Here is a 27,967-nt window from a genome sequence, read left to right as displayed (position 1 = left end):
GCGTCTTCTCATTTCCGGTGCTCTCTCTCTCTCTGGGTCGCTCGGGTCGGCTTCGGTCGCTGTTGCTCCCGCTCTCCCACCCCCGCCAACCGCCGTCGGGCCTCTGCCGCCGTCGCCGCGTCGCTTCCTCGCTAGTTCGCGGTACATCTTTCGCGATGCAGCGCCGGGACGACCCAGCCGCCCGCATGACCCGGTCCTCGGGCCGCAGTGGTTCCATGGACCCCTCAGGTGCCCACCCCTCGGTGCGTCAGCCACCGTCTCGGCAGCCGCCGCTGCCTCACCGGTCCCGGGGAGGCGGAGGGGGACCTCGGGGGGGCGCCCGGGCCTCTCCCGCCACGCAGCCGCCGCCACTACTGCCGCCCTCGGCCACGGGTCCCGACGCGACAGTGGGCGGTCCAGCGCCGACCCCGCTGCTGCCCCCTTCGGCCACAGCCTCGGTCAAGATGGAACCGGAGAACAAGTACCTGCCCGAACTCATGGCCGAGAAGGACTCTCTGGACCCGTCTTTCACTCACGCCATGCAGTTGCTGACGGCAGGTAAACGGGCCTCGGGGTCCCTCCGGGCCGTCCGGCCACCGAGACCATGGGTGGCCAAGGCTTTGTTCCTTTGCTCCCGCCCCCCCACCCCGGGAGGGGGGGACCGGGCATCGCGAGCTCCTTTCTGGTCCCCACTTTGGGGAGACCGACTTGGGATGCGAGGGAGGATTTTTGGGCCGCCGTGGAGGCCGGAGGACGCCTCGCGATCTCCGAGCGCGAAGAGCTTGATGGATAGTGCGGGGCTCTCGTCCCCTTCCCGACCCTGCTTCCTCCACCCCGTCTTGCAGCTGCCCCGCGCCAGGGCTCAGATCCTTCTAGAAGTGAGCCTCTAACTCCCGGCTTCCCCCGGAGCGAGAGCCTTGTCGATCACGGGTGGCGGGGAGCGCCTCTGCCGGGGGTGTAGGAGGTGGAGGGAGAGCCTGAGCGAGGTGGGGGGCCGCAGCGCCCGGTCCAGCGCGCCGCTGTTCGCCGGGGCCGACTGGCCGGGCTTAGCTGTAACTAGCTGAAGTCCCGAGGGTCTTGGGGGCATCTGAGCTTTGGATTTCCGAATCCCCTTTACGATTTCGGCCGATCAAATGAGAATTGCCGAGGAGGAAGGTTGTTCACCTTCTGTTCACAACATGTGTTCGCCATCATTCAAGACAGTAAAAGAGGGACGACTGAGGGAGATCAGGGACTCCAGGTTGCTTGACGTTCTCTAATGAGGTGCACAAAAACTAAGAGAAGTCGCAAAGTGCTTGCACCTAAAAGGCTTGATCTTCCTGTTGTTTTAGTTTCTGCTTGAGTAGTGAAATAGATTAGGAATGGTAGCCTTTGTTCTCTGTAGACTAACGAGCTGTCTTTCCCTGATCAACACTTGCCACTTAGGCGCACTGATTTCTCCCTCAAGCAACTGACTCTTGCTTCTAGTTATTTTAATAAGCATTTTTTACAATGCCTAAACTTTATTTAGGTCCTCAACACTGAATGATGGCAAGATTGATAAAGTGGACAGTTTATTAGAAAATAACTATTTTCTTCCCTTTGTTCTTTATTTCCCAACATTGATAAGGGATCATATAAGCACAACAAACAAAACACGTGGTCAAAAGTAAAAACATACAGATTAACTGCTTACATTTTCAACTTAGTGCTTTGCTGTCTGTAATACATTCAGATTTAGATTGTGATTTTTTTTTTTTTTTGGTACTGAATCTTGAACTGGGCCTACTCCCTGAGCCAGTCCACTAGCCTTTTTTGTGAAGGCTCCCGTCAGTTCCAAGCGGTGTCATTAGACCGACATCAGAAACTAGTGAAGGGTTTTTTCGAGATAGGGTCTCGAGAACTGTTTCCCCGGGCCGGCTTCGAACCACGATCCTACTGATTTCTGCCTCCTGAATAGCTAGGATTACAGGCGTGAGCCCCCAGCGCCTGCCTCTGTTGTATTCTGATGAGCTTTTTCTTTTTTTTGCGCTACTGGGGTTTGAACTCAGGTCCTCACGAAACACCGCTCTCCCATTTGAGCCACGCCCCTAACCCTTTTTTGACTTAGTTATTTTTGAAACAGGGTCTTTTATTTTTGGAATAAGTCCGTTTTTTGCCTGGGCCAGCCTGGAGAACAACCCTCCTATTTAAGATTCCCCAAACCACCACCACCACCACCAAGCCCAGCTTTATTGGTTGAGGTTGGGGGTGGGGGGTGGGGATCTTCAGTCTTTTTGCCCTGGCTGGCCTCGAACCATGATTCTCCTGATCTCTGCCTCACAAGTAGTTGGGAATACACTGCACTCAGCTAAGGATTGTTTTATGTTTTTCAAATTGGCTTGTAAATAGCAAATTCGAGTGTTTCTTTGATTGTGGAAGCATGTGCCTGCAGACTCAGGCATGCTCCTGTGTGGTAAAGGTTGACTTGGTGGTCTTTTTTTTCCCCTCAAATCTTTAATCAGATTAAATGCAGGAGAATAAAATAACTATAAGGTCTTAAGGTGTAGGGTTGGAAACTGACCTTTAACTAGTTAACCTGATCTTGGAAAACACTCCCAACCTCATCTGTAAGGATAGTGAGTGCAATTTCCATTGATTGATAATCTTTTTTTTTTTTTTTTTTTTTTTTTTTTTTTTTTTGCAGTACTAGGGTTTGAACTCAGGGCCTCATGCTTGCTAGGCAGGCACTCTACTACTTCAGCCACTCCGCCAGCCCTGATCTATAATCTTTAAATACAAGTTTCTTACCACAATTTTTTTCTAATTATGAATCTATGGTACTGAAAAAGTATGAAAACAAGATATATTTTGCCTTTCTAGCCACAAATGCCTGTGATATTCATCTTTTAAAAGATGGTTTCTAGCTGGTGGTTCATGCCTGTAGTCAATCCTAGCTGCTTGGGAAGCCAGCCGAGGCAAATAGTTTATGAAACCCTATCTCCAAAATAACCAGAGCAAAATTAACTGGAGGTGTGACTCAAGTGGTAGAGCACCTGCAGGAAAAAAGCCTGAATTCAAACCCCAGTCCCACCAAGGAGTTATGGGGGGGGGGGGGAGTAGGACAATGATGGCTTTTTAGATTAACCACAAAAAGCTGTTGAGCTGGCAGAATGGTAGAGCACCTGCCTAGCAAGCATGAGGCCCTGAGTTCAAACAATACTACCAACCCTCTCCCCTCCCTCAAAAAGCTGTTGAGCCTTCAAACGTTGTGATTTTTACTCTCCTCACAGCTTAACTTTTGTTACCAAGAGAGTACTAAGTTTTTTCTCACTTAGGCTTTTTGAAGACTTTTTAACTAAATTGATACTTTCATTGGAAAAATGGGATTGAGGTAGTGTTAACTCACTGACACATGACATATGTGGAGATGTTGGAGACTTCCTTACCACAAATGAATCTTGGTATTTTTTGGTGGTACAGGGGTTTGAAGTCAGGGCCATTAACTTGTGAAGAAGGTGGTCTACCACTTGAGCCACTCTCCAGCCCTGTTCTATGTTGGGTGTTTCAAAGATAGGGTCTTGAGAATTATTTGCCTGGACTGGCTTCGAACTTCAGTCCTCCTGATCTCAGCCTCTTAAGTAGCTAGGATTATAGGCATGAGCCACCAGTGTCTGGCATAAATGAATCTTGATGTATGTCGAACTTGGCTTTTTTAAGGTGGTATTGTTTTGTTTTTTGAGACAATGTCTTACTGTATAGCCTAGTTTGGCTTGACCTCCAGAATGCTGGGATTATAGATATGTACCACCATGCTGGTTTAAGGTATTTTTGAATAATATGGATTACAGTAAAGTCACAACTAAAAATGTGAGGAGGTGAGACTTGGAGAAGATAGTATTCAAACTCTGATAATAAGAACACATGTAAGAAAAATTTAGCTAACATTTATTGTACCAGGCCTAGGATTGAGCACTTTACATTAAGTATTCAATTTCCATGATGAGAAGTTATTCTTAACCACTTTTACAAACGAGGGAAGCCAAGCCACGCTGAGATTGATAATTGGCTAAGATAACAAAAGTAAGCAACATTACCAGGGTTTGAATTCAGTCTGTATCTGGATATACACATTTGACACCTCTCTCTCCTCCAACAAAAGTTTTCACCACTATAGTGCCTACTATAGATTGTAGTTTTTAAAAGTAAGGTTTAAAAGCCTGGCATGGTGGTACATACCTTTAGTCCCAGTGCTTGGGAGGATCTTGAGTTCAAGGCCACCTTAGGCTACATAGTTCCAGGTAAGCTGGCTACTACTATTAAGACCCTGTCTCAAAAATACAAAACAGCTGGGCACTGGTGACTTATGCCAGTAATTCTAGCTAACTCAGGAGGTTTGAGGTTTGAAGGCAGCCCTGGAAAATAGCTCACGAGACCCTGTCTCAAAAATACCCAACATTAAAAAAAAAGTGCTGGTGGAGTGGCTCAAGGTATATGCCCTGAGTTCAAACCTCAGTACCGCAAAAAAAAAGTAAGCTCTAATTGGACAAAATGTTCTAAGAAAATCTGTGGGAAAGTATCAGAGTATTAAAAGGGCAGTGAAGATGAAGCAGATAAGCAGAGGTACAGAAGGAGGAAAGCAGAGAGCAGAGCCTAGCTGTAGATCTGTGACTTGAGTTTCACGGTAACGTGAGGAATGGGGAGAAGTGCCAGTGAGATCCAGAACACCCTTCCTACACCACCCACACAGCTCTCCTGACCCTTTCCCTCAGTTTATTTTGCACTAACTAGCATTTAGTATACTATACTGTCCTTCAAGGCTAGACTGAGCTCCACCAGGGTAAAGATCTTTCATCTACTTTATTCACCACTGACCTCTGCCTTAAAGAGTGCTGTTTAAATGGCCTCACCCTAAATATTTTATAAATGAATATTCATCTTCATTATATGTTGGGAAAATAGTTGATACAGTTCTGAGGAAAGTAGATACTGACTATAGACTTCTATTGGCCAAATTGATATTCAGCTGTGATGACAATTAGATTTATTTACAGACATCAAGGACTCAACCACCCATGACTATTTTCTGAAAGGAAAATTAGTTTTTAATTGTGCTAATTTATATAATTATAAATTATATAAATATAAATTATATATTTATATAATGAACAAAATGGTATTATATATGTTGGTTCATTTTCTACTTTCTATAAATAGGAAAATAGACAAGACTCAGAAATAAGTATACATTTGAATAGATTGTAACAATCACCAACAGATCTTGCTTTGAATCAATAGAGAAATATGGTATATCCTTGGAGGGGTGGGGATACTAAAGGTATAGAGGACGATACTTTTTAATGAACCTGTTGATTTTTTTGTATTTTCCAAATGAATTCCAACTGAATTTATTTTTCCAACTTAAGTTGAATATAAGGTTGCAAAAAAAAAAAAATGCAGGTAAGTGAGTAAAACATGTTTTTAGAGCTCGGCATGGTGGCTCACTCTCGTAAGCTACTCTGGAGGCAGAGATGGGGAGAATTATGGTCCCAGTCTGGTTCTGGGCAAAAAGTAAGACCCTATCTGAAAAACAACCTAAAGGAAAAAGAACTGGAAGCATGGCTCACATTGTAGAGCATTTGCCTAGCAAGCATGAGGCCCAGAGTTCAAACCCCAGTACCGCCAAAAAAGTTTTATAGAACACAAATACTAACAAGATAAAGCAACCTATCTGCGATAAAGCAGGGTGTTTTACTTGCTTTGTTTTTCAGTACTAAGCATGTTTACCATAGGACTTGGGTCTTGTTATTCTAGAGAAATTAAAACTCAGGTTCAGAGCTGGATGTAATCCCAGCTACAAAGGAGGCAGAGGTAGGAGGATTGAGATTCAAGCTGGCCCTGAACAAAAACTTGAGACCCTATCTGAAAAATAAACTACCAGTAAGCCCACCACGTTTGCAAATTGCTTGTATTTTGTTTTTTTGGTGGGACTGGGGTTTAAACTTCACATTTGCAAAGCAGGTGCTTTGCTGCTTGAGCCACGCCGCCAGTCCATTTTGCTCTGGTTATTTTGGAGATGGGGGTATCCTGAACTGTTTGGCCGGACTAGCTTTGAACCATGACACTCCCAGTCTCAGCCTCCCAAGCAACTAGGATTACAGGTGTGAGCTACTGGTGCCCAGCTTTGCATGCAGTTTTGACCAAGCATAGCTTAAAAAAATTGTTTTGTGATCAAAAGGAACTTCAAACTCAAAGTTTAAATTCCTGTGTGTGCGTTATTTAGCGCAGTTGATTCGGAGAATCAGCCAGTCCTGTGTTAAAGTCAGAAGTGTTTAAATCGGTGTATGATCTGCTGAGTGTTCCCCGCCCTTAATTTTGCAAAAATGAGCTTCTCAAAAAGCAAGGTAAAAGTTCTGGGAATCTTCCCAGTCCAGAAAGAACACATAATGTGCTTAATTTAAAGTGAAAAGGTTAGGTTTGCTGAAAAATAGCATGTCTTCATTGGAAGTTGTGCAGCATTATGAGGAAAACTAATCAGGTATCCACAGTATTCGAAATAAAGAGCATGAAATAAGATCTGGTTTTTGGTGAACAACATTGATGTGTACAACAGTAATTTTTGTGACAGTAATGTAGCACACTATGCAGTTTCAAGTTATGGATGTTCAGGTAAGGGGGGAGAGGGAGGGGGTGGGGGGGACAAGGGGGGAGAAATGACCCAAACGTTGCATGCACATATGAGTAAAAGAAAAAAAAAGTTATGGATGTTCAGACCCACTGTATGTGTGGTATAGGTAAATTTTAGTAATTTTTGAAGTACTGAACTATATACCCTGAGCATTTGCTGCTTTTCCTCAGTGGTCTCCTTGAAACCTTGTATCTGTAGATACCAAGGGTCTGCTCTAAAACAAAAGGGACTGGGGGCATGGCTCTAGTCTCTTGAGTGCAAACCCCAGTACTGCCAAGAAAAAAAAAAAGCCAGGCGCTGGTTGCTCACACTGGAGCAAGTCATTAGCAAGACTCTCAAAAATATCCAACACAAAATATCCTAGTGGAGTGGCTCAAGCGGGAGAGCACCTGCATAACAAGCAAGCATGAAGCCCTGAGTTCAAATCCCAATACTGGGGGAAAAAAAAAAAAGAACAGTAAGACAGAATTGTGAGTGTAGCTAGGCTCTTAACCTGTAATTTCAGCTATTCTGGAGGATCATGAGCATCCTGGACAAAATCAGTGAGATGATATCTCAAAAAAAAAAAAATAAATAATTCAGACTGGAGGTGTGACTCAAGTGGTAGAATGCCTGCTTTGTAAGCAGGAAGCTCTGAGTTCAAACCTCAGTCTCCCACTGTGCTAGGATTATAAGAACACATCACCTTGCCTGGTATAATGTAATATTTCTGGGAAAAAAATGGAGATGAAGAACAGATCAGTGGTTGCCAGTGGTGAAGGAAGGAAGTGATCGTGGCTATATAAGGGTAGCATGAGTGATCTCTGTGATAGAACTGTTCTGTATCTTAGTGACTGTTGTTTTTGTGTGTATGTTCTCTTTTCTACTTTATTTTGTTTATTTTATTTCAGTGGTACTGGAGTCTGAACTCAGGGCCTACCTTGAGCCACTCCACTAGCCCTTTTTTGTGATGGTTGGTTTTTTTTTGAGAGAGTTTTGTGAACTATTTGCTCTGGGCTGATTTTGTTCCATGATCTCCCATCTCTGTCTCCTGAGTAGTTAAGATTACGGGTATTCATGGTGCTGGGAATAGAACCCAAAGTCTTGGGCATGTTCGGCAAGTGCTCTATCACTGAGCTAAGTCTCTTAGCCCCCTCTTCTTTTTGTATCATGAGTGTGATTAAATAGTGTTAACTTATAAACATGCATTCAAATAACTGAGATCTGAATAAAGCCATTAACATTGCATTATTTTATAGCTGGGCGCTGGTGGCTCATCCCTGTAATCCTAGCTACCCAGGAGGTAGAGATCAGGATTGCAGTTCAAAGCTAGCCTGGGCAAACAGTTGGTGAGACCCTATCTTGAAAATACTCATCACAAAAAAGAGCTGGTGGAGTGACTCATGGTATAGGCCTTGAGTTCAAGCCCCAGTACCACCAAAAAAAAAAAAATTATTACATTATGTAATTTTTTATTTTTGGCTGTACTGGAGTTTGAACTCAGGGCTTTACACGTGTTAGCAGGTACTCTACAGTTTGAGCCATGCCTCCAGTGCAGCATTATATTAGTGTAAATTTGGGATTGCAGTATTATGGATATGCATGGTGTTATCATGGAGAAAACTGGTGAAGGGCATATAGGTCTTTTCTGTATTATTTCTTAAAATGGCATATAAATCTTTTTTTTTTTCCCATTTTTCTTTTATTATTCATATGTGCATACAAGGCTTGGTTCATTTCTCCTGGCATATAAATCTGTTATCTCAGAAGTTTTGAAAGTTTTTAAAAAGAAAAATCTTTAAGCTCTAAATTGTGCCCTAAGGAAAGGATTTGGGAGAACTGTGATCAATATGCCATAAGGTTTGCCACTGTCTGGTAATTTGTGAATGGAGCCACCTATAAAAGGGCTGTAAACTCAGACTTGGGGGAAATTTTTGGAATCAATAACCCACCCCTTAGCCTATATTGTATTTAACATTGTGAGTTTGTATCTTTTTCTGGGGAACTAGTCTGTAACTATCTTTCTCTCAAAGAGGCCTATAACCCCTCTTCCACAGAGATTAAAAACCTGTTGCTCTAAATGCTCTGCTTAAACACTATTTTCTTTTCTTTATTTATATAGGTAGTACTGGGGCTTGAACTCAGGGCCTCACAATTGGTAGGATTTGCTAGGCAGACACTCTGTCATTTGAGCCACTCCACCAGCCCTTTTTTGTGATGGGTTTTTTAAAGGTAGTCTCACAAACTATTTGCCTCGGGCTAGCTTTGAACCTCGATCCTCCTAATCTCTAGGATTACAAGTGTATGCCACTGATGCCTGGCTGTTTTCTTTTTTCCTTCTCTCTTCTCTTCTCTTCTCTTCTCTTCTCTTCTCTTCTCTTCTCTTCTCTTCTCTTCTCTTCTCTTCTCTTCTCTTCTCTTCTCTTCTCTTCTTTCTCTTCTCTTCTTTCTCTTCTCTTCTTTCTCTTCTCTTCTCTTCTTTTTTTCTTTCTTGTACTGGGGTTTGAACTCAGGGCTTTCACTTTGAGCCACTCCACCAGCCCTGTTTTTGTGAATGGTTTTTCAAGATACAGTCTCTTGAACTATTTCCCTGGGCTGGCTTTGAACCACGATCCTCCTGATCTCTGCTTCCTGAGTAGCTAGGATTACAGGCGTGAGCCACCAGTGCCCAGCTATTTTTAAATTATTTTTTAACAGTAATTTGATAAATAAAATGTATGGGTTTTTTTTTTGTCCATAGATTACCAGACTTGTGATTCAAAAAAGATTATACTAACAGAAAAACTATAAGGGATTGATTTAGTCATAAGAATTGTTAAGAGAAGTTGTGGGCATTAATGGCTCATTTCTTTCATTCAGTAAGTGATTACAGATGCCAGTTGTACATTAGGCATTGTACAAGAATTGCAGGTACTCAGTTTAGTGGTTGTAAGAGTCCAGAAATTGTTGACGAGAAGAGGGGATGCAGTGATTAGAAGAACCAAGTGCACTGGGTGTGTAGAGGATAATGTGATACCTGACCTTTTGGAGTAGATTGACTGTGAATCTTTCCCTCCTAGAAACACTATCTCTGTATGCCTTAGTTAGAAAATCTGGACCATTGACTAGTTCTTATGCACCCCTTATCAAATGTGAGTTAGTGAATTAGACACAGTAGCCTGTTTTTAGTTAGGCCAGTCCTATTGGTAAAGTTTGTATATAATTTTTTTTAAACATACATGGTATTACTATTTCTATGTACTTTGTTTCTTTTTATTTTTCTTATTATCCCTCTTTTTAAAGTAAGATCACACTTTAAGTATGTAGTAGAGCCAGGACTCAAACCCAACTCTCAAACCTGGTTTTGTCTAGTTTCAAAACTTAGGTTTGTCATGGTGCACATCTGTAAGCCCAACTCTCCAAAAGCCGAGGCTGGAGGATTGCAAGTTCAAGGCCAGCCTGGGGTACATTGTGAGACCTTGTGTCAACAACAGCAACAAAAAAATCCCCCAAAACTCATGTTCCTTCCTCTGAGATAAATTAAACAGTCCTAATACTTGGGAGTTTACAGTGATAAGACTTCAAGGGGAAAGTTTAAATTACAGTAAAATAGTAAAAGAAATGGCAGAAGGTTAGTTGAATTTACTCTGACTAGTATAACAAGTAACTTGGGTTTAACTGTCCAGTCACTAGTTTTGTGATCTTGCATGTTACATAATTTTCCTGAACCAAGGGTTTCTTTCCTGTTAAATGGAGTTAGTACTGGTTATAAAGAAGCCATTGGGTAAGATGATTAATTATAAGTACCTGGCCAGGAAACAAATGGGTCACCTCTTTGTGTTGTTTACACCTAAGCTTTTCTTTCTTTGGCTCTTGGGATATCCATCCAAGGTTTCCAGAGGCCCAAGCAACGATCACTTTAAGGAATCAGTTTCAGAAATGTTGTCTAGAAAGTACTTTTGCCTGAAGATAAGCCATTTTTAGGAAGTTTCTCTCTCTCTCCTTTTTTTTAATTTCATGCTTTTCATAATAGGCTATTCCAGCTCCCCCAGAAAAGTCAGGCCAAAGAGAGAGATACAGAATTGAAAACAAAAAAGAGAGAAAGATCATAACCAACTGAACTTCTTTCATCCCACTCTTTCTCTATCCCATCCAATATTCATTACCTTTAGACTGCATTACAGTGTCTAAGGGTATAAATTGTACTTCCTAAAATTTTATAAAATCAGCTCTTTGCTTAGAGTCCTCTCATTCCCCTAATTTAAGAAGCAAGCTGGTGCCAGTGGCTCATACCTGTAATCCTAGCTACTCAGGAGGCAGAGATCAGGAGAATCATGATTCAAAACCAGTCCAGGCAAATAGAAATAGTTCTAGAGATCCTATCTTGAAAAAACCCTTCACAGAAAAAGGACTAGTAGAGTGGCTCAAAGTGTAGGCCAGGGGGGGAAAAAAAAGCAACAGGAAAAGCTAAGGTTTGACACTAGACAAAAGCCTGGGTTTTACTATTTGTTCTGGTACTTTTAACAATTTTATGATTATTTAACCTCTTTTGAGTTTCCATTTCCTCATTTATAAAATGGGGATATACCAGCTACTTCACTGAGTTATTTTTAAGGATAAATGAGGTACTGGTTGTATGGTATTTGGTAAGTAGGCATTGAATAAATTTTCAGTTCCTCCACTTCCAAATACAGAAGATAACCCTATTGAAGACTCAGGTTGCTTCTTACATAGTTGTTTAGGCTTAACTATGATTCTTTTATCTTTGCAACTTGAATTCAGGGTTTTGAGCTGGCAAAACAGTGCTTGAGTCACACCTCCAGTCCATTTTGCTCTGGTCATTTTAGAGATGGGGTCTTGAGAACTGTTTGCTTGGACTGGCTCCAAACCTCAATCCTCCTGATCTTAACCTCCCAAGGAGCTGGGATTAGAGGTGTGAGCCACCAGTGTCCGACTAAGTAGTTATTTAAAAAACTGATAAGGGTATAAATTTACAGAATATGTTTGTAGTAGAGTATCTTTATACAGTAAACCAGTGGTCCCTACACCAGCAATAGCAGTATCGCTTGGTAACTTGTTAGAAATGGAAATTCCTAGCACAAATCCCAGACTGGGGTTGGGGCTCACCAGTTTAGTTTAACAAGCCCAGGTTTAATGCCCTGCCTTAAAATTTTAGAAGGTAGAAGCATAGTATGAAAATATTATAAGGAGAACATTTTGTATTTTTTAGAATGTTTTACTGATTTTTTGGGAGTTTAAATTTCCTTTTATCACTATTAGTGGGCCATATAAACTTTCAGGTACTTCTCATTCCTTGGGCACTCTGTACCATCTCTGTTAGAATTCCTGTCATTGTATTTAACTGTACTAAATTGCGACCCCAATAGAGTGAGAATTACAGTATGTAAACAGTTAATCATAACGGGAACCATAGTTGACTTGCTCTGTGTCTCCTGCCTTTAGTAAGTCTCCCATGATGGCTTAGTGATCATACTATTGTGTAACCCATCATCTACCTTTTAGGAAGCACTCAAATACTTGCAGTCACTCAGTGAATAAATGAAGTTTCTTTGTCTGCAAAGGTTCTGATGAAACTTTTTTTTTTCCTGTTGGTATTGGGGTTTGAACTCAGGGCTTCACATTTGCTTGGCAGGCACTCACTCTACCACTTGAGCCACACCCTCATCCCCTTTCCCCCACATACACTTTAGTTATTTTCAGGTAGGGTCTTGTGTTTTTGCCTGGGCAGGCATCAGACTGTAGTTTTTCCACCTATGGGCTCCTGGGTAACTTGGATAACCCACTTGAGCCACCTTGCCTGACTTACTGATTGAGATATGGGATCTCCCTAACTTTTTGCCCAGGCTGGACATGAACCTTGATCCTCCCAGGGATTAGCCACCATTTCTGGCTTGTTTTTTTGTTTTTGAGACAGGGTCTTGCTGTGTTGCCCAGACTGGCCTCAAAAGTTAAGATTTCCTCCCTCAGCTTTCTGAGTGCTGGGATTATAGGCATGTGCCTTCACATCTGGCTTGATAAACTGTCTTAACCTGCAAATTCAGAGTACCTTGGTGCTGATGAATGTGCCTGTGGTCTCAATGGTAGTGATGGTTTCACTGGTGTATATTTATCCCCAGCCTCATCAGTAAATATGTGCATCTTTTGGTACATCAGACATACCTCAATAGAATAGCTTAAAAAATAATACTTTCTTTGCATTTTCTTCTTTAGGGCATTGATTGAATCTGGGCTAGATAATGGTGACTAAAATACTTTCTAAGAAATGAAGTTTGGGCCAGGCACCAGTAGCTCATGCCTCCTGCCTGTAATCCTAGCTACCCAGGAGGCAGAGATCAGGAGGATAGAGGTTCAAAGCCAGCCCCAGGAAAATAATTCTTTAGTCTCTTATCTTGAAAATACTCAACACAAAACTGGGCTGCTAGAGTGGCTCAAGTGGTAGAGCACCTGCCTAGCAAGTGTGAGGCCCTGAGTTCAGACTCCAGCAGCACTTAAAAAAAGAAAGGAGCTTTAATTGGTAATTCATACATATGTTATTTTATTCTGTCTTTATAGCAACTTCAAGGTAGATATTACCTTTGTTTTATAAATGAGGAAAATAGCAATACAATTAACTTGTCTAAGTTCATACAACTAATGAGTGGCAAAGTAAGATCCAGCACTTTAACCAGACTAAAGTGGCTCACGCCTGTAATCCTAGCTACCTGGGAGGCTGAGATTGGGAGGATTGAGGTTTGAGGCCAGCCCAGGAAATAGTTCCAGAGACCACATCTCCAAAATAGCCAGAGAAAAGTAGACTGGTAGACTGGAGATGTGGCTCAAATGGTAGAGGCGCTTGCTTTGCCAGCACAAAGCTCTGAGTTCAACCCCTCAGTCTCACCCCCCTAAAAACCAAAACCAAAACCGTGTCTTTCACACTTATTCAGAAGCACTATTGCCACAGTGAAATTTTAATGGAGCTAATTTAAATTATTGATTTTTGTTTCTTCATCAAGATACAGCTTTGTACTTTTTTGGTGTTTTGAGACAGGTTCTTTCTATGTAGCTCAGGCTGGCTTCGGCTTGCTGTGTAACTGAGGCTGGCCCCTAACTTTACAATCCTTATGCCTTTGCCTCTTGAGTGCTGGGATTATAGGTGTGTACCACCTGGTCCTTTATATTTTTTCTTGATGAAGATTTTGATTTGCTTAAATTCCTTTATCCCCCTTTCCCTATCTAACCCCATTAGTTATGTTAAATCCATTTACTGTTAAGTCAGGAAGCATTTGAATGACTTTGTAAAGGCTTCCGATTAGGGTGAGAACCAACTTACTATTACTAGAAAAGCAGGTTTTGGATTTTCTAGTCAGCCTCATACAGCTTTGGTGCCTTCAGCCATTCTATCTAAAAGTAGTACATGCATCTGAACTATTTGGTTTTATTATACAATACTCTATGTTACTGCTCTAAGCCGTCTTGGTAATTTGATTTGTTATTTACTTATTTTGTGGTACTGGCTTAGAACTCAAACTTGCTAGGCAGGTGCTCTACCACTTGAGCCACACTTCCAAAATTGTTTGCTTTAGTTATTATTCACATAGTGTCTCAAGTTTTTGCCCAGCTGGCCTCCTAAGTAGCTGGGATTGCAGGCTTAAGCCACCATGCCCAGCCACACAGTCTGCCTTTTTTTTTCCAGAGCAGAAATAAATTCTGTTTTTTCCTATTCAGAAATTGAGAAGATTCAGAAAGGAGATTCAAAAAAGGATGACGAGGAGAATTACTTGGACTTATTTTCTCATAAGAACATGAAGCTGAAAGAACGGGTACTGATTCCTGTCAAGCAGTATCCAAAGGTAAGGCAAAAAAAGTGCCTCCCTTCTAAGTTAATGTAGGTAGGACAGTCATTGGCTGTGATAAAGTCTTTTGGGAATTGCAGTGCATCAGACCCAAAGCCTGTGAAATTTTCCATATTTTTTTTGTGGTACTGGTGTTTGAACTCAGGGCCTCACACTTGCTAGGCAGGTGTTCTACCACTTGAGCCACTCCACGAGCCTTTTTGTGAGTGTGTGTGTGTGTTGGGTATTTTCAAAGTAGGGTCTCTTGAACTATTTGCCTGAGCTGGCTTCGAACCTCAGTCCTCCTGATCTCTGCCTCCTGAGTAGCTAGGATTATAGACGTGAGCCACTGGTGCTAGACAGTTCCATGTTTTAGCTACCTGTTTCTGGAAGTTGAAACATCAAAGCACATAGTTATTGTCAGGAAGCATGCTTTCTCAAGTGTCCAGTCCAAGGGCAAAAAAGAGAGAGAGAGAGAGAGAGAGAGAGAGAGAGAGGAAAAAAAAAAAAAGCCCTGAAAAGTTGTTCTCTGTCAGTAGATTGACCTGAAATTTAAATTTTAAAAATATAACAAATCCTTTACTGGATGAAGTTAATTTTGTTTCTACTCATTTTTGTTTGTTTGTTTTTTGATATAAGGTCTTGCTATGTAGTGGAGGCTGGCATATAACTTGTCCAGACTGGCCTTAAATTTTCCATCCTCTCGCCTTAGACCCTCCATGCTGGGATTAAAGGTGTGAATTACCACACCAGGCTTCAAATTCAAAATTTACCTTTTAAGGAAGTGTTTTCTTCTTTTTTGCAGTACTGGGGTTTGAACTCAGAGCCTCACATTTGCTAGACAGGCACTCTACCACTTGAGCCAATCCAAAAGCCCTTTTTTGTGTTGGGTATTTTCAAGATAGGGTCTTGCAAACTCTTTGCCTGGGCTGGCTTCAAACCAGTACGTGGCTCTTTATTTTTAAGGAAAGTAGCTAGTTTAGTTTACCAAATATGCTACCAAGTGGTACAATACTGTTTGTTCTTTTCTGAGATCACTGTCTTAAAAACGTTTATATATAGGGCTCAGGATTCACTTAGTGATAGAGCACTTTCTTAGAATGTACAAGGCCCTGGGTTCAATCTCTAGCACCAGCAAAAAGAAAGAAACAGTTTATGTTAAAATGTTGATTTATGTTGAAGTATTAGGGTTGCATTATATTATGGAATGAGCACCAGACTATTATCAGAAAATCTAAATTCAGGTGTAGGAACTGTCACTTACTAGTTGTGTAAACTTAAACCTCAGTATATCCTTCAGTAAAATGGGCACAGTAATATTCTACCTATTTTACAGGATTGTTGGAGATCAAATGAGATAATATATTGAAAATTTTTTAGGAGCATGTGTATTTAGAAATCTGGTTATTTGTTTTCTGTCAGTTCAATTTTGTGGGGAAGATTCTTGGACCACAAGGGAATACAATCAAAAGACTACAGGAAGAGACTGGTGCAAAGATCTCTGTGCTGGGAAAGGGCTCAATGAGAGACAAAGCCAAGGTAAGCTCATAGTAGTGTGGCAAAAGAACACCCTGATGCCTTCCAGTTGCCCAGTGTCCAGTATGGATACCTTATGAAGCAAGCATTTTGTATATGTACAAAATAAGAATTACTGATTGATTGATTGATTGATTGATTAGTGGGGCTGGGGTTTCAACTCAGGGCTTCATTGCTGGCAAATTAGGCACGCTAGCACTTGAGCCACACCTCCAGTCCAAAATAACACTTCTTTAAGCTTTTATTGAACGCAAGAGATACAAACCCAGATTCATGTACTTTTGCTTGATAATGGTGGAATAGCCTACTTGCACCCTGGTGATTATTTTCTTTGTGACTTTTGTCTGCATAGTAATAGAAATAGTAGTATTTTGGGCACTGATAACTTTTCTGTGAAAATTTGAAATGGGAGTTGGGTATGCTAAAACTTACCCATATTAAAGATAACAAAATGTGAACTGTACATCCCTTTCCAGTAACATGAAAAGTGAGAGCAATAGTGTTGTGAGTTCAGATGAGTTTGTGGATTAGATGGTTTGTTTTCTAGCCAGCTGGAATGTTATCTACTAAAAGAGTATGTTCCAAAGGGAACCAACCATGAGTAATCCTGACATTAGAACCTACCTAATGCTTCTTTTCCATGCCATAACCCTGTACCCTGTGTACTCTTCGTAAGTACCAGGAAACTCCCCCCTACCACATGTCTTAGCCTTAAAGGGCCAGCTTTTTAGATGAGGCATATCTGCTAAAGTCTTAAAAACTTGCTCTTTCAGGCCTCCTTTTCTACAGCTTAATTGACAAATGTTTTCTCAGACTTTTTTGTCCATTAACTTTTCTCACTATATGCATACAGTTAGGTTGAATCACGGTCAATGAGATTTAAGTGAGTTTTTCTTAGGTCTTTCCTCCCTTGGCACTCCCTAGACCATATAAGCAGATAAGCAGAGCTGGTAGTGATTAACAGCGCTACCTGGGATTTAAAAAAAAATGCTTGGCCATTAATACGTACATACTTGCATGCAAATAAATGCTTGACAAACAGCTACTATCTGAATAGAAACTAGAACTAAATCTTTTTATTTTATGCCGTCTAATAAGAGTTCCAAGTGAATTCTCCATTGATTTAACATTGTTAACCAAGTATACATTTGACAGGTTACTATTAAGTTACTATCTTCCAGAGATTTTACTGTCTTCTTAAAGTGCACTGTTCTCCTTAGACGTTGAGGTTATTTCTTGCTGTTTATTTGGTTTAGAGGTAAAAGTTTTTTCTCATTGCGATTTGATGTTTCTCTGTACTTTTCCACAGGAGGAAGAGCTTCGCAAAGGTGGAGACCCCAAATATGCCCATTTGAATATGGATCTGCATGTCTTCATTGAAGTCTTTGGACCCCCATGTGAGGCTTATGCTCTTATGGCCCATGCCATGGAGGAAGTCAAGAAGTTTCTAGTACCAGTAAGGAAATCCGTATTCTTTACCTTCTGAGCAAAGGAGACCTAGGGTCATGTACTGGGATTTTGTTTTTGTTTTGTGTGTGTAGTACTGGGGAATGATCATAGGACCTTGTGCTTGCTAGGCCAGTGCTCTACAACTTAAGCTATGCCTGGAGCACTTTTGTGATCCTCTTACCTCCACCTCCTGTGTAGCTGGGAGTACAGGCATGTGCTACCATACCCACCTCAATAATATACTATTGTAAATATACAGGGGTTCTTAATCAGGGTCTCTGCTTGACCTGAAATTATAGTCCAAATTCTGGATCTATGTTTTTCTTTTCTTTTTTTTTTTTTTTCCCAGTATTGGGGTTTGAACCCTAGGTTTCATGCTTGCTAAAAAAAGTGCTCTACGATTTGAGCCACTCTGCCATTCCTTTTTTGGGTTGGGTATTTTTTGAGATAGGGTCTCACAAACTGTTTACCCCAGCTGGCTTTGAACCTCGATCCTCCTGAGTAACTAGGGTTACAGGTGTGAACCACTGGTGCTCGGCTGTATTGGGTATTTTTGAGATAGGGTCTCACCAACTATTTGCCTAGACTGGCTTCGAACCTCAATCATCCTGATGTCTGTCTTCTGAGTAGCTAGGATTACAGGCATGAGCCTGGCTGCATTTATGTTCCTTGTCTGAGGTTTTCTACTATTTGTACCCAGTTTTCAATGCACTATTCCTCAAGGCTAATGTGGTTTTCATTGTGTACTGGGTGTCATCAACACCTTGGGTTCATAGTGTGTCTGCATGCTAGTATCTGTTAGCAAAGATGTAATTAAGTCTTCAGCACACTCGGTGTTCTGGTACATTGATACAGTTAAAGAGGCTGATGTGAGGTTTCTTCAGACTGTAACCAAGCCTCAGCAAAAACGTGGGACAGACCAGGGTTTCTGTTTGGTGCCACCTAGTCAGGTTATAAATTGATATTCCTTTATCTGAGTGTTCCAGATTTGGGATTTTAATGGAACCCTAGTCTAGACAAATAACAAGAATTTACATTTCATAAACTCCTTATACATAACCTAACTATGATTTTGTTTTATTTATTATTTTTATTATTATAATTATTGGGTTTTTGGTGCTGAGGATTGAACCTGGGACTTTGGATATAATAGGCAAGTACTCTTATAACTGAGCTATATTCTTAGCCCTGATGATCATCATATATAATATTTTTAATGTGGCTGTATTTTGATTGTGACCCATTACATTGAGGTCAGGCGTGGAATTTTCCACTTACAACATCATGACAGTGTTTCAGCGTCTTGTATTTTCAGATTAGGGATGCTCAACCATATTACTATTGAACAAGTAGAAAATGGTACTGTTTTTGCCTTTTAGCAAGGCTTGATGGTTGTCAGAGCTAATAGAGTTGAATAATTAATGCCAATCATGAATCTTGATCTTTGAGGATTTGGAATACTATTCACCTAAAATTGAGTAAGTGCCATGCTTTCATCACTAAAACTATGAGGTGAAGTACAGTCTTTGGCTTTCTGTAATGTAAAATGAGGGCATTAGAACTAAATGTGGTGTGCAGAGGATGAATTCATACGCAGTGTGTACCCATAATGGTGAAATCTCAGGATTTTAATAGTGTCTGAGATGTCTCAACAGCTGCCTAGCTTTCAGTTACCTCATCTTCATTAGAACTAGATTGTTGAACATCAAATAGCCAATTTGAAATATTCTAGTGCCTTTAAGTGTGAGGCTCTTGAGTTCAACCTCCAACACTGCCAAAATAAAATATTCTTCTGTAATTCCAACTACTCAGGAAGCTGAGGCAAGGAGGATCACATATTTGAGGAAAGCTGGGGCAACTTAGGGAGACACTGTCTCAAAAACTGGGCACCAGTGGCTCACGCCTGTAATCCTAGCTACTTAGGAGGCTGAGAGCAGGAGGATCATGTTTTGAGGCCAGCCCTGACAAAAAGTTTGCAAGACCCTATATTGACAAGTTGCTGAGAGTGATGCCTGTCTTCCCAGTGGTGGGAAGCTTAAAACAGGAAGATTTCAGTCCAGGCCAGCCTGAGCAAAGAACAAGACCTTGTCTCAAATAATCAGAGCAAAAAGGTCTTGGAAGTATGGAACAAGCGCGAAGCTTGTTTCAGACCCCCAACACCACCAAAAAAAACAAACAAAAATCCAAAATATCCTAGAGAAAAACTCACAGCTGGTTAATTTTTCCTCGAGGGAATTCTTTTTCTCTTTGAGGTTTTCTATGGAAACATCCTGAGCTGCCCAAATTTCTGAAGGACTGCAAAGAGAACACCCATTTCCTCTTTGTTGGTCTCTAGCCTATTTCTCCGACAAGACAGGTTAGTTTACAGAGCTTCCATGTAGATGAATCTTTGGAAAAGATTCCTGCCAGGAAGATCTGGCTTTTCTCAGTGTTGGTACGGCACTTGGTGGAATCTGAGCAATGTTCTGGCATTGGTACTTGATTCTCCAATGTGAGTCTCAAGCAGTAGTGATACGAAAGTTACGGGGGGCATTTCTCTAGTAACTAAAATGTTCTATTCTTGAAGTTGTATCCACCTAAGATACACAACAGTGCATGCAGAATTAAGAGGGAATGGCTCTCAACAGGAAATGTGTAAAAAGATTTGCAAATGGCCTTGATTCAGTGAGCCTACTTTTGCTCCCATCACTTGAGCCCTCTGTTTTCCAGGGAGGCTTCAGAGTAAAGCAGGAAAAGGACTATGATGGGAGCTTTCTCTGAGTCTTCTTGGATAAGTTGTCATTTTACTTTCCTGAGGTTCAGTTTCCTTTTTTTTTTTTTTTTTGTCAGTACTGGGGTTTGAACGCAGGGCCTATACCTTCAGCCACTCCACCAGCCCTTTTTTATATGGGTTTTTCGAGATCAAGTCTCATGAATTATTTTCCCAGGGTAGCTTCAAACCACAATCCTCCTGATCTCTGTCTCTTGAGTGGCTAGGGTTACAGGTTTCTTGTTCATCCTAAACATTTGTTAAATGTCTGATAGATGGCTAACACTGTGTTTGGGATAAAATTATAAAAAATGGCTCCTGCTGAAGAGCTCCTAATTTGAAAAAAAAAAAAAACAGACAAAACTATTCTAAAATGATGTGACAAGTACCTGGATAGTGAATACTACAAGGGTGCCTTTGGAAAAGGGGAGGCGTGGGGTGACATCAACAGAAAGTTATTTAAGAAGTTTTATGGATGGGGGTATACCTCAAGTGTTATAGTGTGTTTGCCTAGCAAGCATGAGACACTGAGTTGAAACCCCAGTTCTGCCAAAAAGAAAAAAAAAAAAAGGAAAAGAAAAATTCTATTTCAGGTAAGTCTTGTAAGGGTAGAGTTCCTCAGGTGGATGAAAAAATGTGATATAGCCTGTTAATTCAAAGCCTAGATGTTAGAGACAGGAAATTCTGAATTTAGTCTTGGGTCTACCACTTACTAGCTGTGTCTTTGGACTGGTTGAGTCATACTCCCTGAATCTTTTTTTTTTTTTTTGCAACTGTAAAATAGGAAGATCTGCCTGGAGTCGTTTTGAAGATTAAACTGAGAAAATCTATTGAAAGCTTATTATGTAGTACTCAATTCATAGAGCTTCATTAATGGTAGTGGCTTCTATTATCCCAAGAAAGGGAAACTTTGTAGAGAAAGAATGTGTGAGAGTATGCAGGTTCTAAACTACAAGTTGTCAGCATAGCTTGAGAGGAGGTTGTATATAGACAGGATGGAAGTGATCTGGAGAGCCAGGCAGGGACCACATCCTGCAGAGCTCCATCTGAATAATGAGGGGGGTCAAGACTTTCTCAAAGAAGTGACATGCAAAGCCATGGGCCAGTGACTCACACATGTAATCCTAGCTACTCAGGAGGTAGAGATCAGGAGGACTGAGGTTCGAAGCTAGCCTGGGAAAATAGCTCGTGAGCCCCTATCTCGAAAATACCCATCACTAAAAGGGCTGGCTGAGTGGCTCAGGGTGAAGGCCTTGAGTTCAAGCCCCAGTACCACAAAAAAAAAAAAGAAATGACATGTAGGGTGTAATATGACTCAAGGCTTCATATGGGCCTTGAAAATTGTTCTTAGCCTCCAAGGCTTACATGGACCAGATGATTTTTCAGGAGAAGACAGAGATGTTATACAATGTTATCTTTTATTCTTAGGATATGATGGATGATATCTGCCAGGAACAATTTCTAGAGCTGTCATACTTGAATGGAGTACCTGAGCCTTCTCGTGGGCGTGGGGTGCCAGTAAGAGGTCGGGGAGCTGCACCTCCCCCTCCACCTGTTCCCAGGTAATGATAAAAGTAGATAGTCAAAATGGGATGCAGATTTGATTGCTTGAACCATCTCTCTCTTTGTAGCTTTAATCACTAACTTAAGAGGGCTCTGTGGATTTGTGTGTTTCATTAACTATGGAATTCTACATCTTGGGCACTTTAACAATAGTCAAGTGCTGCAGTCCTGCTGAAACTTTGGGGTTTTAGGCTTTGGACAATTGTAGTTTTTTTTTTTTAATGGTCTGGCTTCAGACTTTTACTTGGGACTGACAAGCTGGATTATTCAGACCGTCCAAACCTGTGTAAGGTGCACCTGTATACTATGAGACTTGAGAAGCTCTCAGTGTGGGTCCCTTATCCACAGGCACCATTCCTCTGTGCTTTCATGTAGTCTGGTTAAGGCATCATAAAGAATTTACAAATCCGAACATGAATGTGGCCTATTTATTAAAAGTTCCATCTGTGTTTTTGTAGGGGCCGTGGTGTTGGACCACCTCGGGGGGCTTTGGTGCGTGGTACCCCTGTGAGAGGTGCCATCACTAGAGGTGCCACTGTGACTCGAGGAGTGCCACCCCCACCTACTGTGAGGGGTGCTCCAGCACCAAGAGCTCGAACAGCAGGCATCCAGAGAATACCTTTGCCCCCACCTCCTGCACCAGAAACATATGAAGAATATGTAAGAATATTTTTAACAATGTACCTTTTCCCAGTATCTAGAAGATTGCTAAAGAAAGCTGAATGACAGCCTCTTGGTCCTTTATAGGTAACAGGGACACCTATAAGATCTGGAATCTGTCCTCTTCTTGCACAGTAAAATGTAAATGTTGGGAAGATTTTTCCATTTTAGGCATGGTTTACTATCTGTGTAGATTAAATGGGAAATAAGCTGTGCTTTTTGATACTAAAGCTGAATTTTGTACTTTACTTCCTACCCACACTTGTCCTGTGGCATACTTGTTAGGGTTTGGTTTCTTTTTAGTAACTCTTTCTTAACTGTTCTACAGTGGGTATTAATATTTTGGAGGAAAATTTCATGTCTTATTAACCCAGAAGCCTGTCATAGCCCCCTGGACATTCCCTGCTGTCTGGGATTCTGACTTTCAATTTCTTTTTATTTGTTCCCAGGGATATGATGATACATATGCAGAACAGAGTTATGAAGGATACGAAGGCTATTACAGCCAGAGCCAAGGGTGAGTCAGGCACTAGAAGTACTGTTGTGTATCTTAGGGAGTTGGAGTAACTGATTTACTGATTTAGACAACACAAACCTAAGGAGCAGTATCTCTTATATTTTAAAGGTATCTCCTCTGCTTTTTGTTTGTGTTTTTTGTTTTGTTTTGTTTTGTTGTTCTGGGGTTTGAACTCAGATCCTACAGTTTAAGCCATTCCTCAGGCCCTTTTTTGTGAAACGTTTTTTTGAGATAGGGTCTCACAAACTTATTTACCCAGGCTGACTTTGAACCTCGATCTTCTGATCTCTGCCTCCTGAGTAGCTAAGATTACACGTGTGAGCCACCAGCACCTGGCTTGTTTGTAGTTTTTTGAGATCAGGTCTCACTGTGTAGCCCAGGCTGGCTTTGAACTTGCTATGTAGCCTAGGCTAGCTGCAAACTCTCAGCCTCCTGAGTGCTGGGATTACAGAAGTGCATCACCATCCCCAGCTCTGTCCTTTGCTTTTGTCATCTGTGAGGCACACATTTGGATCAGCAAATTTGGATAACTATGAATTTTATATTAAAATTTAGAATCTGGGAATAGCAGATTTAAAATTCTTAAGGTGTGACCACATGGAAACAGAGAAAATATCTTTAAATTTTTGGTTTATTAAGAAATGCTACAAAAGAAAAAAAAAGAAAGAAATGCTACAGCCACATCAGAGTTCCTAAAATTTTAAGAGGAAGCTAGAATCCTACTATAATCTAGGTGTGTTTTTGTTTGTTGGCTTTTTAAAATGCGTTTCTTTTAAACATCATATTTTAAAATTTTGTTGAAGAGAGAGTATAAGCAATAATAGGAAGGAACAAGGGTTTTTGCTAGTTGAGATTAAACATCATTTTAAGTGTGTATATGTACCTTACCTATAATTGAAAAAGAGTCTTAGGATTCTATACTAAAGAACAGCTCTTTCCTTACTTGTTTAATCTCTTCAGGTGAGCCCTATGAATACATGATTATTACACTGTGATTAAGACTTAATTTAGGATTGTGTGGATTGTATTTTTTTATTTTAAATTATGTGACATCCATTTTTCCTTGCTATAGTTTTCAATTTTCTTAAAAAAGACATTTTAGTAGCATCTATTAGTTGTATAGGATGGTTTCATTGTGACATTCCCATATATGCTTACAACAGACATTTTTTGTGAGTACATATACTAGTACATATATACATAGTTTTTTAAAAATATTTTTAGAGTTTAGAAATGGGAGCATTTGCCTATATTTTACACACAGTATAATGACTGAGATTTAGAAGCTGAAACAGTCACTCTATAGCTTCTTAACACTCTTATGTTTGGTTTGCAGGGACTCAGAATATTATGACTATGGACATGGGGAGGTTCAAGATTCTTATGAAGCTTATGGTATGTCTTTATTTCTGTGATGGGGTAAAATAAGTAAGTGCCTGGGAGAATACTGGTTGACTAGGTCCTTGGGAGCCAGACAGTCACACATCTGAGGAAAAACTTTTAGAAGACCACTGTGTTGGTAGATGTTACATTAGGAGTCCTAATTTTATGGTGTGCATATCTTAAAATAGGACTCAGACCCAGCTTGGCCAGGTTGGAATAGTAGACTTTTTAGCTAATGTTGATTGTTTCTACTTTCAGCTGGGGATGGCTAGACCTGGGTTATGTTTCTGGCCTTTGCTGTTTATACCTAGGCCATGTTGGTAGATAGTAAGAGCTTAATAATATATAGCTCTACTCATTTCTGAAGACATTTTGGATCTCACTAAAAAACATCTCAGTGCAGAGATACCAGCTAAAAGGGATTTAGATGACAAACAGCTCACCAGAACAGGTTAGGGGCAAGAATAGTTCTGTTAGAGGCTGCAAGGATAGAGCCAAGTCAGGGTAGTACTGGCACCAAGCTCCTTACTGGTTTGGAGACATCTCAGCTCAGTCCTGATCCCATGAGAGTAATGGAGGCTGGAACACAGCAGGACCTTCTCTTAAGGTTTGGTTGAAAACAGATTGCTCAAGTATATTCTCAAGAGCCAATTATGGCCTCATGTTAATGGGCCGCTCAGGGGGTGCCATGTTACAATAGATGCAGAGATCTGCCTTTTAAATGTGAGGTATTTTCAGTATACCTGAGGGACTTTCAGAGAATCCTTGGCAAAGAGCAAAGAGATTGTAAACCAGTTGCTTCCCTACCTCTAGCTAAAACAGGAGTATTATAGGCCCTCCCAAACAACAACAGGCTGAGCTCAACCACTTGGCATGATATGGAGTAACTGGAATCAGTTGTTTGGCCAGGGAAACTTTTTTTTTTAAGCACCAGTTTTAGCTAAATAGCTCTGGACAGTTGCCATTAGTAGCACTGCATTACTCTGCTCTTGTGCCACTGTTAAGAGGGCAGATGAAGGGTGATGGAGTGGCTCAAGTGGTAGAGTTATCTGCCAAGGAAGTGTGAGGCTCTGAGTTTAAACCCCAGTGCTGCCAAAAAATAAAAGGGGGAAAAAAAACCCGAAGGACAGATGATTGTACTTAGGTACTTACCTTCATCATCAGGCAGTACAACAGGGTATGTGTTTGACTAAAACTGCGTTTCTGTTTTGCTGGAGAAAAGACATAACTAAAGATGCAGACTGCTCTTTGTGCTCCTGGTATGATGCTGCCACAGTTAATTGGTTCTGGTCTCTACCATTATAAGCAGAATTACAAAATAAACTGTTTTGTTGGTACCCAAAAGTCTCTTGGAAAATGATGGACAAATGTATTATACTAGGGATATAAGTAGGGTTCTATGTGACTTTGGATCTGTGTAGAAGTTTAAGACCTGTGGTGATGGCAACAGGTGAATGCAGGCATCTGGAGATATACTTAAGGAATGGATCGGCATGGTGAAGGTATGAGAATGAGTGCAAAGAATAAGCTTGAACACAATTTTAAGAGGTCAGCTATATAAAAAAAAAAAAAGTCAGCTATAGAAAGGAGTAAGTGATCCTATCTCTTAGGCTTTTTACTGCCACAATGGAGAACCATTTGAGTGTGTCACCCATGTTGTCTGGCTTGTCTGGACTGTTGATACAAGAAACGAGATAAGGAATTCTTTCAAACAGTTCTATAAATGTAGCAGTTAATTGTTCTTCCATTCCCCAGAGCAGTGATTGCTAGCTCTGCTGGTGGAGAGCCTCCTTTAATGTGGACTTTGCTTGCTTCCCCAAGAGAAACTTCTCCATATGGAAACTTGACTTGCTATTGCCTGGAAAGGGGGCTTCTTGCTTCCAATCTGAAAGGCTTCCCAAGTTTTGTTACCTTACTGATGCTGCCTGCCATACTGCTTTGGGAATAGGAAAGACCCATTGCAGACCCCAAGATTAATGACTCCCCTACTATCTCAAACAAGGTGTTGGGTTTATTCAGGTTTGGGGACTGGTATATCGATCATGATGCCCATGGAGAACCTTGTTGCTGGAGTACTACAGAGTAAATGCCAGGCTTTTCTGAGTTGTTCATTTCTGTCTCTACTCAAAACTGGGAAATTGTGCAGGCTTACTCAGGAGGTCCAGAGTAGACAGTAAGGACCACCAGGGAGGTATCAAGACACTAGAAGAAAAGTAGTATTGTTGTGATCCAACCCCAAATACCATTAAACTGTTTTTGCTTACCCCACAGGCCAAGATGACTGGAATGGGACCAGGCCGTCACTGAAGGCCCCTCCAGCTAGGCCAGTGAAGGGAGCATACAGAGAGCACCCATATGGACGTTATTAAAAACAAACAGGAGGGGAAAAGCTTATCAGTTATGAGCAAAGTTGTTACTGATTTCTTGTATCTCCCAGGATTCCTGTTGCTTTACCCACAACAGACAAGTAATTGTCTAAGTGTTTTTCTTCGTGGTCCCCTTCTTCCCACCTTCCTCCATTCTTAACTCTGCATTCTGGCTTCTGTATGTAGTATTTTAAAATGAGTTAAAATAGATTTAGGAATATCGAATTAATTTTTTAAGTGTGTAGATGCTTTTTTTCTTTGTTGTTTAAATATAAACAGAAGTGTACCTTTTATAATAAAAAAAATAAGTTGAGTTAAAAAAAAAACCAACAAACCTGTTAGTTTCAAAAGTGACATTGCTTGCTTAAAGGTTCTGAAATAAAGGCTTGTTAACTTTCTCTTAGTTTTGATTTGAGGCATCCCGTAAAGTTGTAGTTGCAGAATCCCAAACTAGGCTACATTTCAAAATTCAGGGCTGTTTTAAGATTTAAAATCACAAACTTTAACGGCAGTAGGTGCCACCATGTAAAAGTAAGCTCAGACGAATCTAAAAACATTTCCTTTAAAAGCACATGGCGGTTGAATCTTAAGGTTAAATTTTAATATGAAAGATCCTCATGAATTAAATAGTTGATGCATTTTTTAACATTAATTGACTTAAAAAACAACAACAAAATTAGGTTTGTAAAACTGACTTTTTCATTATGTGGGTTTTGAAATCTAGCCCCAGACATACAGTGTTGAGAGATACTTAAGGGGAGGAGTAGGTTTTTGAAGAAGTTGATTGGGGAGGAGGAGCTGGCCACTTAATTGAATTTGATGCAAAGCTTTTTAAAATCACAATCATTATAGTACTAATAATTAAAAGTTCAGTATTTAAAAAGACAAAGTATTTTGTCCATCTGAGATTCTGCACTCCATGAAAAGCTCATTTGGACACCAGGAAGCCAAAAACCTATGATTTTCATGAAGTTGATGGTTGTCAATATTGAACTGTTCCCAAGATAGTTAGTCAAGTATGTCTCAACACTAGCATGATATAAAAAGGGACACTGCAGCTGAATGAAAAAGGAATCAAAATCCACTTTGTACATAAGTTAAAGTCCTAATTGGATTTGTACTGTCCTCCCATTTTGTTCTTGGAAGATTAAATGCTACATGTGTAAGTCTGCCTAAATAGGTAGCTTAAACTTATGTCAAAATGTCTGCAGCAGTTTGTCAATAAAGTTTAGTCCTTTTTTAATCAAAGTAAATGTGATGAATTGTCATTTTTTTGGGTGGACAATAAAATAGTTTTCTCTTTCAAATAAACTTAAATTAACTCTAAAG

The 27,967-nt window shown here is 40.7% G+C and overlaps 1 protein-coding gene across 1 annotated transcript; it reads left to right on the top strand.

Moving 5' to 3' along the window:
- Positions 1-27,891, top strand: Khdrbs1 (KH RNA binding domain containing, signal transduction associated 1). Its single transcript, XM_020163100.2, has 9 exons — positions 1-537; positions 14,309-14,433; positions 15,838-15,954; positions 17,261-17,407; positions 21,578-21,711; positions 22,171-22,372; positions 22,822-22,889; positions 24,226-24,284; positions 26,544-27,891. Exons 1-9 carry the CDS (start codon positions 156-158, stop codon positions 26,639-26,641), a joined length of 1,332 nt encoding a protein of 443 aa, XP_020018689.1. The 5' UTR covers positions 1-155; the 3' UTR covers positions 26,642-27,891.
- Positions 27,892-27,967: the final 76 nt, after the last annotated feature.

Source organism: Castor canadensis, chromosome 7, assembly GCF_047511655.1.
Source record: "Castor canadensis chromosome 7, mCasCan1.hap1v2, whole genome shotgun sequence".
NCBI classification, from domain to species: Eukaryota; Metazoa; Chordata; class Mammalia; order Rodentia; family Castoridae; genus Castor; species Castor canadensis.
Note: the sequence above shows the minus strand (reverse complement) of the source record. Positions and strands in the feature narration are given on the sequence as shown.